The sequence below is a fragment of the Anas platyrhynchos genome, chromosome 1 (genome assembly GCF_047663525.1).
Source record: "Anas platyrhynchos isolate ZD024472 breed Pekin duck chromosome 1, IASCAAS_PekinDuck_T2T, whole genome shotgun sequence".
NCBI lineage: Eukaryota > Metazoa > Chordata > Aves > Anseriformes > Anatidae > Anas > Anas platyrhynchos.
This window is the reverse complement of record NC_092587.1, coordinates 88,184,797-88,204,445: the sequence shown is the minus strand read 5'-3', so window position 1 is coordinate 88,204,445 and position 19,649 is coordinate 88,184,797. Positions and strand designations below refer to the sequence as shown.

Below are 19,649 nucleotides of genomic sequence, written 5' to 3'. Positions count from 1 at the left end.
TCTGCTCCATGTCAATATTACAGATCCCTTCAGTTTCCTGGAGAAATGGAATCCTATGAAAGGAAAATTTTTGTCCTCTTCAGGCTAAACTTCCCCTTTTCTGTTCTTCATTTATGTGTACTGTCCTCCATTGCAATGGTATACAAACTAGAACAGCATTAAAAGAAAACTTCATTCCTGTAAGCCTCGGAGAAAAAAATAAATCAGTAAAATTACATACTCCATGTTCTGAAATGTTTGAATTCATCTCCTGTTTTAGGCTTGAGCTAGATGAATTGTGAGCTTTTCCAGAACAGCTAAAACTTTGGAGATCAGAGAATATAAGTTATTTGGATGCTTCCTTCTGCTGAGGCAGAATTACAAGGAAGAATCCTTCCCTGCTGAAATATATTCAACCCTCCCCAATCCTACTGCGTGCCCTTCAGTTACAAACATAGGGGTAAATGAAACAATAACATACTGGGAAAAAAAAATCACTTGAATTCAGCTACTTGTTTTTTCCTAGACTTGGCCAGGAATCCTATTAACTGAATTGAACATAAAAATTCTTCAACATCTTGACTAAAAATCTGAACATTTCCTTGGTTATTTCACTAACAGTTGCTAGAAAGGCACCCTCCCCAGCTTTTTCTTTCTTCTCAAGCAGAAGATGAAGATAGGAAGAGAAACAAGAGAGATATCTATCTGTGTTTAACAATTCTTTAGAATGGAATTTTGGATCTGTTTAAAATACCTTTTTATAAGGCAAATTATAAACTGCAACAGAAGAGATGTGAGACAAATTTGATTGTTTTTTCACCCTTCTCTCATGTACATGCACAGGTTAATTATCCAAAATAAAATAGTTCTCTGCTATAAGTACATGTTCATTTTAAAGACTTCTCTCTTTTTCGAAAATCTTCTGTAGAAAGAAAAGTTGTTCAGCCTTTAGGAATTTCCTATGAGAGTTATTAACTACAGAAAACTTGGGACAGTTGGGCACATCTCTGTCAAGGCATCCAGTCTGATCACAACAGTTGCTTGCTGTTCTTGGACAAAAACCTGTGTTGTTTTCTAATGGCTGCAAGGCAAGCTGGAAACTTGTCATGTTATTCCCACTGCAATTTTCCTTTCCAGGATCAACCAAGATATGAAGAACTAAAAAAGAAAATAAAAGCTGAGGATTTGACATAACATAAGCCTTCAATTGCTCCATTCCACCCTCAGCTGAGGTGTGTGATAAAGAAGAGCTATCACTGCAACAGTAGGAAAGGTGATCTATCAGTATCTCTCTTAAGCAGGGAGAAGCAGGCTCACATCCATTACCTCCCTTCTCCTAAAGCATGTTAGAGGTAAGGGTGGGCAGTCATCATCTCTTGGGAAGACACCAAAAGATGCAGAAGAATTTGACAGTAATGAAGAAAGACTCATCAAATTTCAGAGAAACTGAAAAGAACAAAAAAAAAAAAAGAAAAAAAAAAGACCCAGAAGGGAAGAAGGCAATCCTAAATTTAATCATTGTCCACAAACTCACACAAAAATTCTTTCTATAGAGGTGTTACAAGTATTTTTGCTTTTTTAATGGTTGTCTTGATCATACGAAGTCTGTGTACTCATGACTGTGAACACACAGTACTCTCTTAACATGAGAGCACAATAGCAAAATGCTGCTCTACCAAGTCAAAAATGTTTGATGCAGAAAGTGTTAAGACAGCTCAAGAACACCTTGAAAGCTCTTGGTTTTGAGACATCTAGGTGAAATGAACAACAATTTTGTCAGCCTACACATGGTTGTGTAGGAAGATTATTACGGCTCCTGACTGATTAGCTAAACTGTCTCTGGGAAAAAAAAATCTTCACATTTTGACAGCTGTGCACACAGACATCATACAAATAACTAACTTAAAAGGGACAACATCATGGTAGAGTTTGTTTGAAGAGACTATCAGTAAAAAGTGCAAAGTGCATCTCCTCACTCTGATGGGTACCATGGTTTCAGTACGCAACTGTTTGGGTGAGAAAAGGCACATTTTGTTAGTTTTCTTATTTCTGATTTCTGCATTTGATACTTACAGCAGGAAAACAAAAATTTCATAATGAAATTTAGAAGTGTGAATTTCCAAACCTAGTCTACTCTCAGACCTTTAGATCACCATTAAAAATCAGAAAAGACTAGTCAAAACCATTCACCCATTCCTAAAAGGGAGCACAAAGAATTGGCTGTTTTACTAGGATAATCTGTACTATCCATACTTCATCTTTATATATGTGCCTGCTTCTGCAACATCCTTGTTTTAACCTATTAATAAACAAAGGGGATTTGTTGTATGAACCATAAGTCAAAAAGCAAGCACCACTGATGAAAAGATTTGGATCCCACTGTCTGAAATATCCTTCTTTGCTTTAAAACCAAAATAAGAGTAGTTTGCTTTAAAACCAAATTAAGAGTAGTTTACCATTTCTTCTGTTTTGATAACTTTTTTTTTTCTTTTTTTTCTTTTTTTTTTTAACATTTTACTCTTCAGAGACTTCTGGAATTTCAGCTGAAGCTTATTTCCCTGCTTGGAATTAGCTTCAATTTGTGTTTCTCATGCAGTAGGTTAGCACAAATTAGTTCCAATACTAAAACCCAAGTAGAGACTGAATGAAAACAGATTTGTGAAAATGAATCTCTCCACGCCAAAATAAGATTTAAGGTAAAAATCATTAACATGGAAGCTCTTCCACGTGCTCCACTGTGACCTAGTGTTTTTGCTTTTTGTTTGGTTTTAGAAACAGAGCAAGGTACATCTTAAATTACATTTTCATTACCTGGAAAATTAATTGGCATAGGTAGTGGCCTTCCATTTTACAGACTGTTTAATTGGATATTGTACTTATAATAACTGATATTTTTCTTTTATTCTTACCATTTCAACTGATCCATCCTTTGGATAATAGAGAAGCTCATAACGCCGAAAGAGTGAAGCATTTGGGTCATACCATTCAGCAGTGAAAGCGTATCTATCATCTTGACTCTGAAACAAAAATGGGAGGGCTATCAGAGCAACCATACATGTTTTTAAATATACAAATAGCAATAACAGTAATAGTAATAATAATAATTAATAATAAACTTCCTTGCATCTGCTATCAGAAAAATCAAAAAATTCATTAGTAAATGCATAGCCTGCACAACTTCATCTACTTAACACAGCTGGTGACATCTTTTCACTTGTCAACTCTCATCTTTCAAGTATGAGAAAAACAATATGGCAGTTTTCCAGGCAATCTCAAATCTTATTCTGATTTCATCACCCATTAAATCTGAATTATTGTAGCAGTTCTTGTTAGACTTCCTAATTTTGTGAAATTGAGGCAGGTATCTGATGTGCTTTGGTATGTTAAAAAAAGTGTGTTTGCTCACAATGAAAATACTGAATTTTAACATGTTTCCCACACAACTGTCAGGAAAACACTTTCCTCTTCCTGACCAGTGATACCTGAACTTCTGTTAATGCTGAGATAAACATATTCAAGCTAAGGACATTAGTTCAATTCACTACTTAAATGCCTGAAATTTACATAAAGCACAAGCAACCTGATCTCATTTACACCACCTCATTTTCTGCCATTACAGAGTGTGACCTGAAAGGTAGACTGCAATAATTATGAAACTGTAGCTACATGCTTAGCTTGTCTCCACTCATCCTTCGGGGAAGCAAGCACAAAGGCGATGCAGTGCGCATGGACGTGCAGCTCCAGCACCTCTTAGTGGTGTGTGTTTGGTAGCTATTGGTCCTACAATACCAGTTGTTTGAGAGCTGCTAGATGGAGCTCTACGTTTTTATTTTCCATAGCCTTGCTAAATCTGATTGCTACTCCTGAGGGCAATAATGGTCTCATCACAGGCTTCCACTCTTTAGAGGTACCTGCACTCTCTTATCTTAAACATTTAGGTACAACTGGGAGTTGAAGTTGCAGCCAAGTAGGCTTTTTTTGTCCTTCAGATTTTAGAAAACAGCAGTATTTCAGTTGTTTCAAAGACAGCCCACTAAGCAACCAGACAGAAGGAATTCCCACGGGCTTCAATGCCTACTCCAGAACATCAGAAGGTAAAGAATCGTAATCACTTCTGTGGTGAGTGGAAGCCTACAGACATTAAGCCAAACAAATCCGCGATCTTGCTTTTGTTGTCAGTGCAGCTTTTCTTTCAACATCTTCAGCTTAAAACTGACATAAGAGCTTTTGCAGGTTAAAGACTCAACAGAAGCAGCGATGGGTAAGAATGAGATAAAAAAGAACAATTTCAGGATTTCACAGTGTGACGAATACGTATGTCTGGTCAGTTAATGGCGTTGAGATGAGTTCCCCACCCTACTGTCAGCCCTTACGGTGCCCTCCACTGCAAAACAAAGACATGACTGTAACACAGGGAGACTTGCATGGTGGGGGCAGCACAGCCTTATCTCTGTGCTACACACTACAGCCTTGGACATTACTTAAACATATGTTTTAGGTGCAGCATCCTGCACAAAAACTCCCGGAGGACTTAGCCTCGTTTCAGGCCCTTATTCACACTAGTCCTGCTCGTGTCTTCATTGCTACCACCATCGTTCTAGACACATGTAAGCCAGAACAAACACCTTCCTACGTGAAAACTCACACCTTAGTTTTCCCATATAGGCATGTCACTGGCAATAAACAACATGGAGGGCTGACAGATTATAGTAAATGACAAATTTTGCCCTTGATCTTAAATACACTCCTACTGCTGGAAGACAAGACAAAGCATTTGACTGATGAATTTGACCACCATCTGATCAAGGATGCATGGTACACACAACCACTTTGAGGCAGCTGTCTACCACAGAAGTTTTCTGAAAAGAAAAAAAAAGCTACTGACATATGAAATAAATGAAGATGCACTCCTCATAACACCAAGACCGATACAATTGTATTTACGTTACCAATTTTATATTATAGCATCACTTTCAAACATGTTTGCTAGGTAGCAATTGACAGAGAATCTACTAATTTTCATTTATGCAAAAATTTGGAAATATCCAAATGTTTACTTGTCTCAGGCAAGTAACACATTTAGATGAACAAGCAATGAACAAGTGTTTAGATTTTTCATTTAGTCACCAGTATCTTCGCATTTGTAGTGAGGAACTGCATGGTGTCTTGTCTGTTGAGGAATTGGCCTGCTTTTTTTTAAAAAATTTTATTTCTTTTAACATATCCTTGGTTTTAAGATGCATTCAAAATTCATTTTCTGAGACCTTACCCAACGTCTGAGCTATTCACATTTGCTATTTAGCAAGCTCTTCTGGCCACTGCTTTTTATTTAGCCGAATGGCAGAAATGACCACTCTGTATTATCTTCTTTTAGGATGGCAAGCAAGCCCAAGGTAATAAAGGCTGCTTAGACTCGGAAAGCACTGCTGAGCTAACCCCCAAATGCCCAGTAATGGAATCAGTTAGCAGGTAAATTGGAATTGGTTATTATTTTCTATCTGGAAAACACACAGAGCTAACAGTTTTCTAAAACGATCAAAATTAAATCTGTAAAGCTGGGCCATAACTAGAATTTTCTCTGCTTTACAGACATAAAAATATCACAATAAGTCATTTTTAAGTGCAGAGAACCGTATCAGAAGAAAGCTTACAAGCTTTAGGAAAACATTAGAAAAATAACTGAAACAGATTACATTTGTGAACAGGTAGATTGTTCCATACTGCAACATGAAGAAATTCAATATTAAAAGCAACCTGCGGACTCTGCCAAGCAAGTACAATGTAAAACATGACAGGACTGCAATTTCACTATTCGAGATTCATACGGACAGCCTTAGAACTGACAGAAGGCAGTCCAGAATGCAATCACGAAATGCAATAATGCAAACACATTCAGATGAGCCCTTCCCAGGCATCACTGTAAAACTGCCACTCCAACTCATCAAAGACATCAACCGATTTCAAATTGTATGCTTTAAAAATTGACTACATACTAGACTTATAATAAATCCTTTTAAATGAGAAGTGAGCCTTTTGTTTAGTTACGTAATGCCATAGGATTTCAAAGGCAAATACCAAACACAAACATCTGTCCACTTCCCATCACATACTATAAGGACTGCAATAGAATATAAAGCCTTCACAACCCTGAAATTATCTTTTACAAATATTTACTTTCATCTTCCTTTCAAGTGCACAATCCCCATAACTGCTATGGCAGACAACTTTCCTATGTACTCTTCCATGAGTGTGTCCCAGGCTGCCACGTGGAAAGGAGTCTCAGAGACAGGCAGGTGCTATGGGAAACGTGCTGGGGCTGCTCCTTGCCTTCTGCTCCTCCTCCTAAGAAAGGCAACTTGTAGAGAAAACACATGTACAGAACAGGGTGATCAGAGACCGGAGGGGATCTGCCAGGTGGTGTCCTGCTCAGTGCACCAGAGGGGAAACGGCTGACGTGGTTAGGGATCAGTGAAATCAAGCTCAAATAGCAACAAATCAAGTCAACTTACGAATACCTTATAACTCCAAAAAAATTCCCCTTAAAACATTATTTCCATTCCTTTCTGTATCTGCACCCTCATCACAATTACACACAGCCTCTTCGATCACGACCACACTATTAACCAAGCAATACCTACTGAGACAGAAATAATTTTCCTTACGCTTTTCACATCAGTGGAAAAATTACCAGCATTAGAAAACCCAGCAGTGACTGTCTGCTTTATATTCATATACTGATAGTTTCAGGGTTGCTGTCTTTAGTTCAGTTTTCGCAGTCCCTTTCTATGGTAATATCCAGGGCCACTGAAATCAGCGATCTCAGTTCACCTACTGCGAAGACAAAAAGAATAATATTTCTCTTTATTCCTTCTTTCGCAAGCTGCAGGGAAAAGCATTTGGATCTATGTGTAGGTTTTGCTAGCTTAGGCTTTTTGTTTATCCTTCTATGTGTGAATATGCAGTAGGAGTATGTATTCTATGGCTCTGTGCACAGGAGAAACATGTATTGAAGTACAGCTGAATAAAAAAAAAATCAAATATTGTACTTAGTTCTGAAAGTGATGGGAGTAGCAGGCACTCTGCTAGCATGGAGCTAAGTTCTGGAAGCTAAATCTAAGCATTTCTGACAGAACTGTGCTCATAAAAAACTCTGCAGCAGGGAGAAACAGTTTGTCTGGAAGGTGGCTGCCAAGGAAGCTCATAACCAGAAAGCAGAGCGCTTGGTAAGCTGGGCAGGAAATGATCTCTTGTCCTGGAAAGCTCACAGATTTCCAAAGGGCTTCTGTTCTGCAGTAAAACAAAAGCAGATCTTCCAAAGCTTCTCATGAGAAACAAGAGTGGTGGAAAAGCAGCTCAGGGAGTAAAGAGGTTGCACGGGAAGGTGGAAGAACAATTTTATCACCCTGCTTTGAGTTAGGCAGAACATGCAGCTGGTAACACACAGTTATCCCAACCTCAAGGTCCTTCCTGAGTACCACTGCTGTTCTAGGATGAGCATCTCTGTCCTCTCCCTCTAGTTTTGACTAGAAATTTCATCCTAGACATGAAATCCGTCTCTTACAATGGAGTAAACAGGAAATCCATGTTTTAGGCCATTTGTAATTTCTGCCTCATCATAGTCTAAGAGAAGGGCAGTTGAGATGATTCCCCATGTTAACATACAGGCAATGAATTTTTACTAGGATCTCGCCTTTCATATGACTTTATTCTTTTTCATTATAGAGATAAATCTGTCCCATCGGTGAGCCTGAAGTTAATATTTTTCTACCTGTTTGCCAATCCGTGCTCTTAGCTGTAATCTCTACAATCTCCGGCTGACGAGGAACAACCACCTGTGCTTAAAACAGTTCCCAGCCTGCAATGCAGCCTGACTCCTTCAGCTTATTACTCAAGAAATTTCACATGAAACTATCCAAATATTTCTTGGAATTACAAAAGCTCTGAGGTACCTGGAAAGTGCACCTTTACAAGCTATTAGTAATCCTGCCTCTACTGACGGTTATATATGCAATCAGGAGCGGCAGCGTGCATGAAATTTTGACACAGGCTCAGGGCCCATTGCCCACGTATTTGTAAGTTTAGGAGTCACAAAGCACGTCGCTGTTTTAAGTGGGTAGCTTCATGTCTGCTGCTCCTTCGATTTTCCCGGTGACTCAGTGACTCCGAAATCCGATCTGAGGGAAATCAAATCAAAAGGACCTGAATCAACTCCCACTGAAACAATAAAAAGACTGCATAAAACCTCAGCAGAAGCTGGATCAGAGTCAAAAAGACCCGTCTTGATCTCCTGATTCTGTATTTTGTAAAACTCTGTGCCGTCCCAGGAAAAAGCTGTGCTCAAACACTGGTCTTAGCGATCAAGCTGTTTGTGTGAAAATTACTGGGAACAGGTTGGGCCAGCAGGCAAGAACAATCCTCATACTGAATGAGTATTTCTCCTCATACAGAAAGAAAACTTTCTGGAAAGAGAGCCCTGGAACTTCCTAAAATTCTGGCAACAGTTTTAGGAGAAACATTTATTTAGCAACCTTGCTGCTTCCGATGCCAGGCTGTTGGCACTCTCTGAAATGTTCTGGGAGAGCAAGAATATTTTTATAAAAAATTAGATGGTATTAAAGGACAAAAACACAAAATTCACAACTTTTTGGGTGAAGATATGAATCTGACTCCAATATAAGGTAATCTTATGCACTGTTATGCACTGTCGGAATTTATGCACTAACATGTACTTACATTTTTTAGAATTATAAATAAATAAATTACAAGTGTATGCAAGTTTGCTGAGCACTCTCTTTAGCAAAAATTAGACTTTGTTGAAATGGCCAGCCCACAGGTATCTTTCTTCTCATCTTTCCTATTTTTTCTGTAGAACCTACAAAGAACTACTGCAGTATGTGTTGGTGCCTTCCTTCAGTAGATGTTGGCTTCATGTTCTTCAGACAACAGGCTGAAGTGTGGGACCTGACCAGCTGCCTTCCTCAGATTCTCAGAATTGGATCCAGAAGTTATTGTTGTAGATTTATGCTGAATCTCTTAACAGTGGGTATCTAAGTCATGTTATGAGTTATTTGAAACAGCTCCTCAGAGCTCACAGATCATTCAATCTCCTGGACTAATCACCACTTCAGATTTAACTCTACCACAAAAGGACTTCAGCGAAACTGAAAAGAAAGACAGCGATAAAATTCTAATCTGTGGAGCTGGAATCAGGATTTGCAGCCTGATCCATCTCCACCTTCCTCCAAAGCAGCCACTCGCAGACTCATGCTCCCCCAGCAGGCCACAGGTAGAAGCACTGTCACAGCAACACCTGCTTGCTGAAGAGCCCCAGAAACACTACTTCTATTGCTTTAAACTGTTCACTGTTATTAGCTTTAGTGTTCTCCCATTCTAACATTCAGACAGCTTCGCTTTATTTTCAGCTGAATGCTTTTAGGTGTTACCTCCCAGGGAACAGGACACCTAGCTTTTCAAGCAGCGCTGTGTTCTCATGTAGTCAGAACACCAGACAAAAGCTGTCACTTCAATGAGCTTTAAAGATGGACTCAACCAGTGGGCAAGGAGTGCTTTTCTTTCGGATACGGACATCTCAGATGTGACAGTCCCCTGCGGATAAAACCATGAAGCTGAAAGAGCAAAATCAAAACCATTTAAAACAATTGGAGTCTCTACAAAAATGTTACATAAAATGATGAAGTTGAAACATCTAACAAGACACGTCAAGCTAAATTACATTAATAGATGCCAAAATACTTAATGAGCTGGCCAACTCCATTTGTGCAAACAGTTTTCACCCAGGAGAGGGGAAAAAAAAAATCGCGACCAGTCTTCTGACATGCTAAATAAAGGTTGATGGAAGTTAGAAAATGAGACCTTACAGCAGCCTTCCAGTACCTAAAGGGGGCCTGCAGGAAAGCTGGGGAGGGACTCTTTGTCAGGGAGTGTAGGGATAGGACAGGGGGGAATGGCTTGAAATGAAAAGAGGGGAGATTTAGCATAAGGAAGAAATTCTTCCCTATGAGGGTGGTGAGGCCCTGGCACAGGCTGCCCATAGAAGCTGTGGCTGCCCCATCCCTGGAGGTGCTCAAGGCCAGGTTGGATGGAGCTTTGGGCAACCTGGGCTGGCGGGAGGTGTCCCTGCCCATGGCAGGGGGGTGGCACTGGGTGGGCTTTGAGGTCCTTTCCAATCCAAACTGTTCTGTGATTCTACGAATAAATGGGATACTGGGACTCTAAAAGCTGTAAAGCAATTCTAGCTTAGACAAACCAAACAGCATCACTCCCTTTCATACAGTCAGTGACGGGACTGCTACAGCGAGATGCCTTTCAGAGAGCAAAGGAATGGTGAGCAAAATAGCAAGTGTCACTTTATCACAGAGCAAAGCACTTGCTGCTTCATCAAACATGTCTGTCTTCTTAGTTTCCAGGCACTGTATGCCCTTCAGTTTGATTGAACAAGAGGGCCTGTATGCACAACTTCAGAAGGCAACAGTACTAGGCAAATACACTTCTGTACCACTACACTCTGCCTTCCGTTAGGACTACTTGTCCTTACTAAATGACAAGCAAACACAAGAAATAATGAGCCCTGGTTCTTTCTACTTCTGTTTCCCATCCCCGACTGTTTTACCTGTAACTTCGCTTCAGCTCAAGCATTTAATAAAGGCTGAAACCCACCCGGACTCTCTGATGTGTAACTAGGGTTGAGCTCACAATGAAGTCTTTCTTTAAAGATGCCTTAGAAGGTTTCTTCCCCCTTTGCATTACTGTGAAACCTGGAGGAACATCATTATCCCTCTGCCTGAAATCTGCCAGTAATTTCAGACTTACTGGGGAGAAAAGGGAGGACACAAGACAGTGGTCAGATACACATAACATGCAGACTGAAATCACATAAACTTTGTTTTTCTGAGGCAAGTAGGCTGAAAGCAGCTGTACAAAAAATTCCATTTGTACATTATGAGTAATTTCCTATCACCAATAATTCTTTAAAAGAAAAATATCCATTTAGGAGAGAAAAGGGAAAGGGAAAAAAAGGTGCAGAAACAGCTAAGCCATTAAATGTTGGTGACAATTTTGCAAGAAACAAGACTTCAAACATACCGGTGGCATTTAACGAACAGCATTTTAAGTGTCAGAAAGTGCTCTCATTTTCAGCATTGTAATGCACCTTAAGACCCAAAATGAATCCTCAGCAATGCACGCTTATTATGTTGTGCTATTCAACCCATCTTCTACCCTTCACAGTTCCTTTAATACAGGATATTTTCCAGGCACAACATAAATCCACAGCACTGTGCAGATAGAGCTCTCAATTAGCTGTCTCTCAAATCTCATTTTCCTCCTCCTCCCCTGTCCATGTTTCTGCCACAGGCACCGGTACAAGTTTTGTAGCTCCAATTCCACAGCCCCCTTGCTGCTGTTGGTCCTCCCACCACTTTCTCGACAGGCTTTTCTTCAGAGTCAGAAAGATCACTTTCAAATTGAGAAACAAACATCTGGCAACTGCAATTTCCATGGCAATGTCTTGACTACAGACAATTCTCAAACTAAACCTCGTATTCAGAAGTTCACTGGTGAATTCTGGAAGTCTCTTTTTTTCCCCCCTCTCCTTGTATAAAGCAAATCCTACCTAATGAAAATTTCACAGAAGTCCTAGACAACTATTAGAAACCAATTAAGATCGGTTAAAATTTCAAAAATCTTAATCAACACTGGAAATCTTTTAAACAGGTGAAACACTGCTGCATTTAGAATGCTTCCCCTGCCATAAACAGGTGCTACTTCCTCCAGATCCAGTTACCTGACTCCCACTACTACTGGTACCCAGCTTCTCAGATGCCTTTTGGCTTATGTACATGCTTTTGGCACATGGCCGCTGCTGCCCAGATCTTCTGCTGCCAAGTAACGTGGGGATATTTCTGTCTCTGTAGCACTGACCAAGTTAATCGTCACCTTTGACTGGGATTTTGGTTCAATAAATCCACTCCATATGTGCAGGGCTCTCGATGAGCACAGCCCTTGAAGGCTGAAGACCCAAAACTTTCTTCCCAGATTTAGAAATCTGCATTCCCACCTCACAACAACAACGTTATCTGGCTGTTCTGCCAATTTGCTAAGGAAGAAATCATCTTTTACTAGATTATGCAAATTCTGCAGGCTTTCTATGTAGTATGTAGGCGTGATTAGTGTAACCTATTCTTTCCCCCTCCAGTCTCTCATGTAAGAGAGTCAAGAACTGAAATCCTCAACCCTTAACTCCAACCCCCTTCAATTACCTGTTATAATTAAGTACTTAGTTATAGGATTCATGGTATTTTTCTAATGATGTTGGAATGCAATTTCTCTAAAACACATGAAGGACCCCATACTGCTGCTCCTGCTCCATGAAGACAAGTGTAGCTTTAGAAGACCAGCTAAACCTCATCTTGAAGGGAGTATCTCTCCATTTAATGCATGCTACATGATGTACTTTATAAAGCTGAAGATCACAAGTTATATTATTGTACTCCTTAATTACATGGTCCCATATAATTTCTCTAGTAGTAGTCAGTAGTGCTCAGCATTTTCCTACCTGCCTCCACCAACTCAGGAAGAGTGTGACAGTGATTATAGCGAAAGCAGAGCCGTTCCCTGACTCAGAAAAGCATCTGTAACACTCCTCAGCTCACAGACTTGGGGCACTTGCGTAATTACATTTCAGGATACAGCTTAGGTGCTTTGCAGAATCCATCAGTAGTGGCAGAACTCACACTGCCATGGTCAGCTGCTGGATGCTGGGTCTCTGACTTTGAAATAGAAGTTTAGCATCTGCATGTGACCCCAGAAAGGACAACAGGGCTACACATACACTCAGATACCTGTGCACATCCCATTATACAACCCTTCCTGTATTGTACGTACAGGAAAAACAGTTTTGAAAGGCTCAAAACTCATCCAAACATTAACATTGATAGTCACACTCAAAGGTAGTCTCCTTTCGTACACCTTTCCTCTGTCAAAACTCCAGCTTTCAATTTCCAAGCCTTTCAAAACAAAAGCTCTTTGGAGGAACACTGAATTCTTATTAATTTTGTTTGTTTGCTTATTATTTGTCTGTTTTCTTATTTATTAGGACTGAGAAAGTATTTCAACTTGTTTTCCACACATTCTTATTCAAGTCTTCCATTCAGCTTTCAACTCCCAGTAGAAGCTGTTTGGAAAATTTCCAGCAGAATGGTTCAAGTCCCAGACCATTATGGGCAGCTGGAAGAAGAGGTTCAAAAGGAAAACACCTAAAAATCCTGAACGAAAGCTCTCACGAGCACTTCAGGTTAACCTAATGCCTTCAGCATCTTGAAATTAGCTTATAATAAGGTTCTGAAAATTGCTCTTAGCAAGAATCAATTGTTTGCCTTGGAATCACAGCTAAGGGTGTCCCTCAGCCCGCTGACACCAGTGAGCGTTAACACTCAGGAGTCTGTGAATGATCCAAAGACCAAACGTGCTGCATCCAGCTTGAACAGTCAGAGCATGTAACGGTGCAGTAAAGATTTACGATGCCCTGAAGTACGCAAACAACCCTGCTGACAGGTTTCTTATTCACTACTATGGGCACGTAAAGCAAGTACTTTGCCTGCACTGCTGTTTAACCAAATGCTGAAGTTAACACACCATTTTTCCTAGATTGTGTCAAATATTAACTCTAACGTAGGTGGACTAAATCCAGACCTCAGCTAGCACAGATGTTGTGGTCATATACCCTTTAATCTGCTGTCAGGCTAATGACAAGTTAGCTGTGAACAGTTCTCATGACAAAAGCTGTTCAGCAGCTTCCCAGGAGTAAAGTTGTCAGAAAGTAAAATCCTGTGTGGCAGAGGAAGCAGAGTGGGTAGTTTGAATCCTGTTCTTAAACTCTGCCATTCCCAATGACCTTTTACAGGTCAATTGTATGAAGATTTCTTTGATGAGCTAACAAAAATTACTTCTCTTCCAGAGCGGAGGACTTTTGTCATCACAGTTCTGAGCAGCCTGCATTAAATGTGAAGGTCTCTGCTCGATGTGAAGGTCTCTGCTCGATGCAGGCAGTGACTGAAGAATAATAAACCTGCACATGGTTTTGGTCAAATAGCTTGGTTTCACCTTGACAGATTATCCCTTGCATTACTGCATTTGATGCTCAGCACTTTTACAAAAAGGAGGTTGTATTTCCCACTTCATCCTTTTGTAAAATGGGAATAACCATCATCAAGGTCTATTACACCAATAGAAACAACCATCAACCACAGAAGGACAGCAAGATTTAATGGATTAAATATCCAGACTACTTAAGTATAACCCCCCACCTTGTTTTTCCCCAAAACAAGGCAAAGGCAGCTCATTTGGTTCACTCTCCTTTCCCACTTCTGCAGACTCTGTTGCAGTGCAGAAACCTGCAGAAGGAGCCAGAAGAGGGCTGCTGTCCCTGCCCAGCCAGCTGGCTCTGCAGCTGCCACGAGCAACCTCTGCTGGTCCAGCAGCTGCAAGGACTGGATCCACACCGCTGCTCATCCCTTCTCCCCAGCGAGCTGGGGATGTTCAGGCTTCGAAGCCGTAACTCGGTCATTACAGCGTGCCATAAGAGAGCACATCAGGCAAGGCAAGGACAGCATTGCTATTAGGTAACTAGAAAATACGTGGCATAATGCAGTCCTGCTCCACAACTGCCATCCCCAGATACTACAGGAAGAGAATGAACACAGAGAAAAGATAAAAATAGAAGGGGTACTAGGTTTAGTGAAAGATTGTACCTAAACATGCATGGCATTCATGTGGAAGAACAGGTACACAGCCTCAAGTATGCGTGCACACATCCTCCCATTCCCATGTGTATACATCTCTGGTGTGTGGCTGCTCTTTCAAGCACGTTAGAATATTCTGCAGCGAAAGCATGACTTATTTAATGAAAAAGGTGGTTAAAATTAATGAAGAATCCCATGCAAATATATGCAACAAGGCTCTCGGGACTGCATCGCCAAGAGCCGCTTCTTTGCAAATATCGGAGCACCACCTAGTGCTCAAAGGGAGGTTGGACACCTTATTTCAACTTCACTTCCAAGTACACTATGCCTCAAAATTAGCTAAATGGCAAAACGAGATAAAAAGACTAAATTACAAAGCACAGACTCCCACAACCTGAGAGATGAAGTCCTTTTAATACAGGAAAGTGGCTGAAACGGGGTCACACAGCCTTCTTCAATACCCAGCTTCCAAAAAGTGCCAGTGCCGTGTGTTTCGGAGGAGTAACAGAACTGTTCACGACAGCTTGCAAGGGCAACCTCACAGAGGAAATGTATTTACCTCTAGGTATTAGCATGAAAAAAAAAGAACGTTTACCTTTTGTATGTGCTCACTTTATCAGGGGATATTTTCGTTACACATACAAATACTTGCTAAGCTCTCAATAATAAGCTGCGGCACTGTGTTCCGGAGACTACAGGTACATTTACTCATCAGTCCTTATGTTGTTTTTTCTTTCCATTTTGTCAACTGGGAGAAAACTCCTGGGTTCCACTCACCAAAGGGTGCTCGATGACCTTGGCATGTTGCTTAGGCACCAGTGCACCTGGTTTCCATCTGTGTAAGGCCACAGGTGGACACAAAACAATTTTGGAGGATTAGGCCAAGCACATTCATGAGGTAGGACCTTTAGTGATTACTCTTGGTGGCCACAGCTGTAGTTAAAGGTCGATGCTGATGGAAAAAGCCTCATGGCTCCAGGCTCACAGCAATAGGTATTCCTCATCATCTGTTTTTCACCTGTCAACGATTAGCAGAGCCCCCCACCTGGATATACAGAGCACTGCTAACCTTTTAGGAACTCAGTCAAACTGCTCAACTGAACAGCCCCAAACCACTTTTCAGAGACTCCCTATTCCCTCGGCTTAAACAAAATGGACACTACTGACTGAAAAGAGGAAGAAAAGTCAGGGGATGGTGAACACAACACACAAGACGGAGCTGAGACACCGATGCCTTCTTGCTCAGCCAGCCAGGGAAAGGGGAGGGTGAGGGTGGCCCAGCTACAGCCCATAGGGCCAGCAGGGGCCAGACTGCACAGGACGCATGCTGACAGCAAAACAGGCAAAGGACACAAGCTGAAACATGGGAAGTTCCAGTTACACAGGTGTTTTTGGTCAGTCGGTTGGTTTTTTTAACCAAGACACTGGAACAGGCTGCCGGGAGGAGAGGATCTGAGATGTTCAGGACTCCTGTACCTGCTCCAATTAGATCTGTTTTGAGCAAGGGGCCAGACTGGATAACCCCAAGAGATCCCTTCCAACCCAAATGCCAATTCCATGATTTTTAATGTCAATTTGGATGCTTCTTGTCCAAAGGTAACACCCATCCTCCTGCACTCCTCCACGTCCTACACAGACCTGTTGGGTTCTTATAATAACCCAAGTCCAGATGTGCTTTCAACAAAATTAAAACCTCTGATACAACATCCTTCAGTATAAATTTTATCCACATGAAATCTGCCTGGAACAATTCTCTAAATAACCACTGTCTCTATCATCAAATCCCATTATTCCTTTATTACAAACTTTCAGTTGGCAACTTTTCTTTTCACTCCTGACAGTTGCTCACTGAGTAATCCCTGAATTTCTTTGGTTTCTGGCAAAATAAAATAAAACAAACAAACCCATATAATTAGAATAGATGTGCCAAAGTTATTAACAACTGTACCTATAATCTGAAGGATCCTGAGAGACAATTCTGGGTGATAAAGGGAGATTAATATGGAATGTATCATTATGTAATGATACATTCATTAGATAACTAGATCACTTTGCCTTTCATGCTGTCAGCTACTTCAGACACATCAGTCAGAAGAGCTCTCACTGCATCTAAAATTACTGTTAGAGAGATGGCAACTCCTGCAAGCCACAGCCGAGAGTTGGCTGGAGTAGGAGGCAATTTATCCCATGGATTCTGAACCTGTCAACTTTATATATGCAGGGTGGTATTTTGTATAGCAAGTAATGCCACAAAGATGGCAGCATCAAACCCAAAACAATTCCTGGAACAATGTTTCACATTGCTCAGTCAAATATAGCTGCATTCTTTTAGCAGTTTTCATTTGGCTTGCACAGGCCCAAAATCCTGTGATTTTATCAGCTACATCTTCTGCCACGTGCATAGGCTACCTGCCCAAGAAGGAAATCAGCAATACTAAGAAACATTGGTTCAAAAAGAAACGCTATCGTACTTCTGATGCTTGTATAAGACTCACCATGCAATACAAGGTTTTATTTTTCCCTGTAATGAAATGCTGCAAGTGACAGCCATTAAGTAAGGAAACCGGTCTTTGTGGTTGTTTCTGTCATGCCAGCTTACAACAAAAAGACTCAGGCCACTTACTCTGCAGATGAAAAACCAGGGTAATCACCAGCTGGCACCCCAGTGAAACTGTCCCTTGTTTGAAGACCAAAGAAGTAAATCTTCTCAAGCATTAAGGAAGTTTCTGGGAGCGGTTTTCATCTCTTCCACAAAAGTTTAAAAAAATAAACTGCTATTTTTTTTAAGGGCAACTGTTTTGCAAGCAAAAGTACATAATTTGCAAATGACTAAAGGAAAAGTTATTCTATAAATGTGCCCTTGTTCAGGAAACTCTATTAAATGGGAAAGAGTTTTGTCTGTCTATATGTTCATCTCTGAATGACCACTCTTCACCAAATCATCCCATCTTACGAGCTAGTCCAGTATGGTTGAGATTACTGGTTCCCAAATGAAATTCCAGTAAACCAAGGTATACTCCACAACTTCCTCAGGAGCTGTATTGCCTTATAATGCCTTCAGCCAAAAACTTGATCACAACACGATAACACTGGACCATGAGCAACCCAGGGCTCACTGTGGTCAAGTTCTAGAAACGGCTGATTTGCTTCCTATTTCCTAAGATTCATTTCCAAAAGTCTCTTCCAGTGATGAATCAAAGCTGTTTTTCAATCAAAAGTAGTTGGAAGCTCAAATTCCACTCACTGTGTGCCTGCACATCCGCAAAACCAAAGCTGGATGACATCCAGATGACGTCCTATTAGACAAAGCCACATGTGCAAGACGGAAGTATTACTTGTCTGCTCTGCTATGAAAAGAGTCTTGGTGATGTACTCTGCAGCTGTGAGAGCTGCGGGGGCAAGAATAATGGTTTTAAAGAACAGAGGGAAACAAAAGCATGTAACTGCACCTCCAGACAGCCTAAGTGCAATAAGGCTCTGTACCTGTATGATCATTGCTTGCACGTAGAGGCCATTCTTCTCTGGCAAATGGTGGATTTCTACATCTGGAACTCTTTCAGGTGTCAGAGTGCAACAAACTCATTAATAAAAAGAAACTAACATTTTCAAGATGATGTTCCAGTATGTCTCTGCATGTGATTACATCCAAGGCACCCTAAAAGACTAACTGCTTCCAGCAGCCAGGTGAAACACCACCTCTGGAGAGGGAAACAAGTGAGATTCTCTCAGGGCATTTACTGCCACCAGTCCACAGCAGCCATATGTCACACATGCACACTCAAGATGCATTAGAACTGATTTGAAATCCTGTCAACTGATGTCAACGAAAACTGCTTTCCAACAGCTAGCAGACAACTGCACGATGTTTCAAAACATTTCTCTTTTACCTTAGCTTCCCCTCCAGTTATGTGCCTGGTTTTACAACGCACCCAAACAAGTCTCCGGTGCACTGGCTCTGTGCAAGCCAAGTGTAAGGTCTAACACTAGTACGCTGACCTGAAACAAATAAAAGTTACTATACTTTTCTTTCTGTGCCCATTATATGACTTTCAACTTTTTTTTTTTTTTTTCTGAGTAGATATACATGTTACAACTAATGCAATCATAATTCATAACTTATTCTACTGACTGTAAGTAACACAGTACTCTGGGTCTACCAAGCTTTCTACTAGAATAGTCCTTGCTTTCAGAACATAATTAGGTTCCTAAGGTTAAAACCTGGCTTGTAGAACAACATTTGAATTAATTGGAAGGAGTTGTTCATTTTTTAATTCATGGTGTCTAAGAAAAGATGTTCTGAAAATGTTTGAGATGGATCAGGTGTATAAAGTCACCGTGTCCAAAAGTTTGGTAACTTATCTCTTTCTCAGGATGCCGTGTGCCTACCTAATCAGGTGGCACATGTTCCTGTAACATCTGTTTTCCCACCATCTTCCAGGTACCACAGTGTTCTTACTGTATTTTAGGAAACTGGTAAGAGAAAGAATACTCGAGTGGGAAAGCTGGCTGCTTTGCAGGTATGAAAGAAACAAACTGTGTTCTATAACACATGAGATGTCAGAGAAAATCAAAAGAGCAGCCCATTACACTACAGGGAAAGAGAACAGACAATAATATAATGCAGAGGAAATTGAAACACACTTCTTACTTCAGCACTTACCAAAGCAATTAAGCAGCTTACAACCAAAGAAGTAACACATTTGGTTTTAGTCAGGGGACAGAGCTGCCAAACAGGGAGAGAAAGAACAGCTTGAAGAAGTTAGACATACCCATGTTAGCATGCAAAATGGTCCTTGATGTACCACCAGGACCAGCCAAAGAAACCCCAAAACACTCTTATTTCTGAGCACACCTAGAGAAAGGCCACCAGGCCCTGCAGGAGGATGAGGCTGGGACAGCTGCCTCACTGCT

General features: G+C 40.8%; 1 protein-coding gene across 5 annotated transcripts in view; it reads right to left on the bottom strand.

Annotated features, from left to right (window-relative positions):
- The window catches only part of NME7 (NME/NM23 family member 7), a 91,606-nt gene that overhangs the window by 70,286 nt on the left and 1,671 nt on the right, over positions 1–19,649 (bottom strand). For 3 of the 5 annotated variants that reach the window (XR_011812619.1, XM_027449570.3, XM_072044597.1), the window contains exons 2-3: positions 19,399–19,461; positions 2,889–2,996 (exon numbers count right to left, since the gene is read on the bottom strand). Coding sequence is in view for 3 of the 5 variants with exons in the window: in XM_027449570.3 (XP_027305371.1) it covers positions 2,889–2,996; positions 19,399–19,461 (171 nt within the window). In the remaining 2 variants the exon portion in view is untranslated. The remainder of the gene's footprint in view (positions 1–2,888; positions 2,997–19,398; positions 19,462–19,649) is intronic. The other 2 variants (XR_011812620.1, XM_072044599.1) reach the window with 1 other exon arrangement.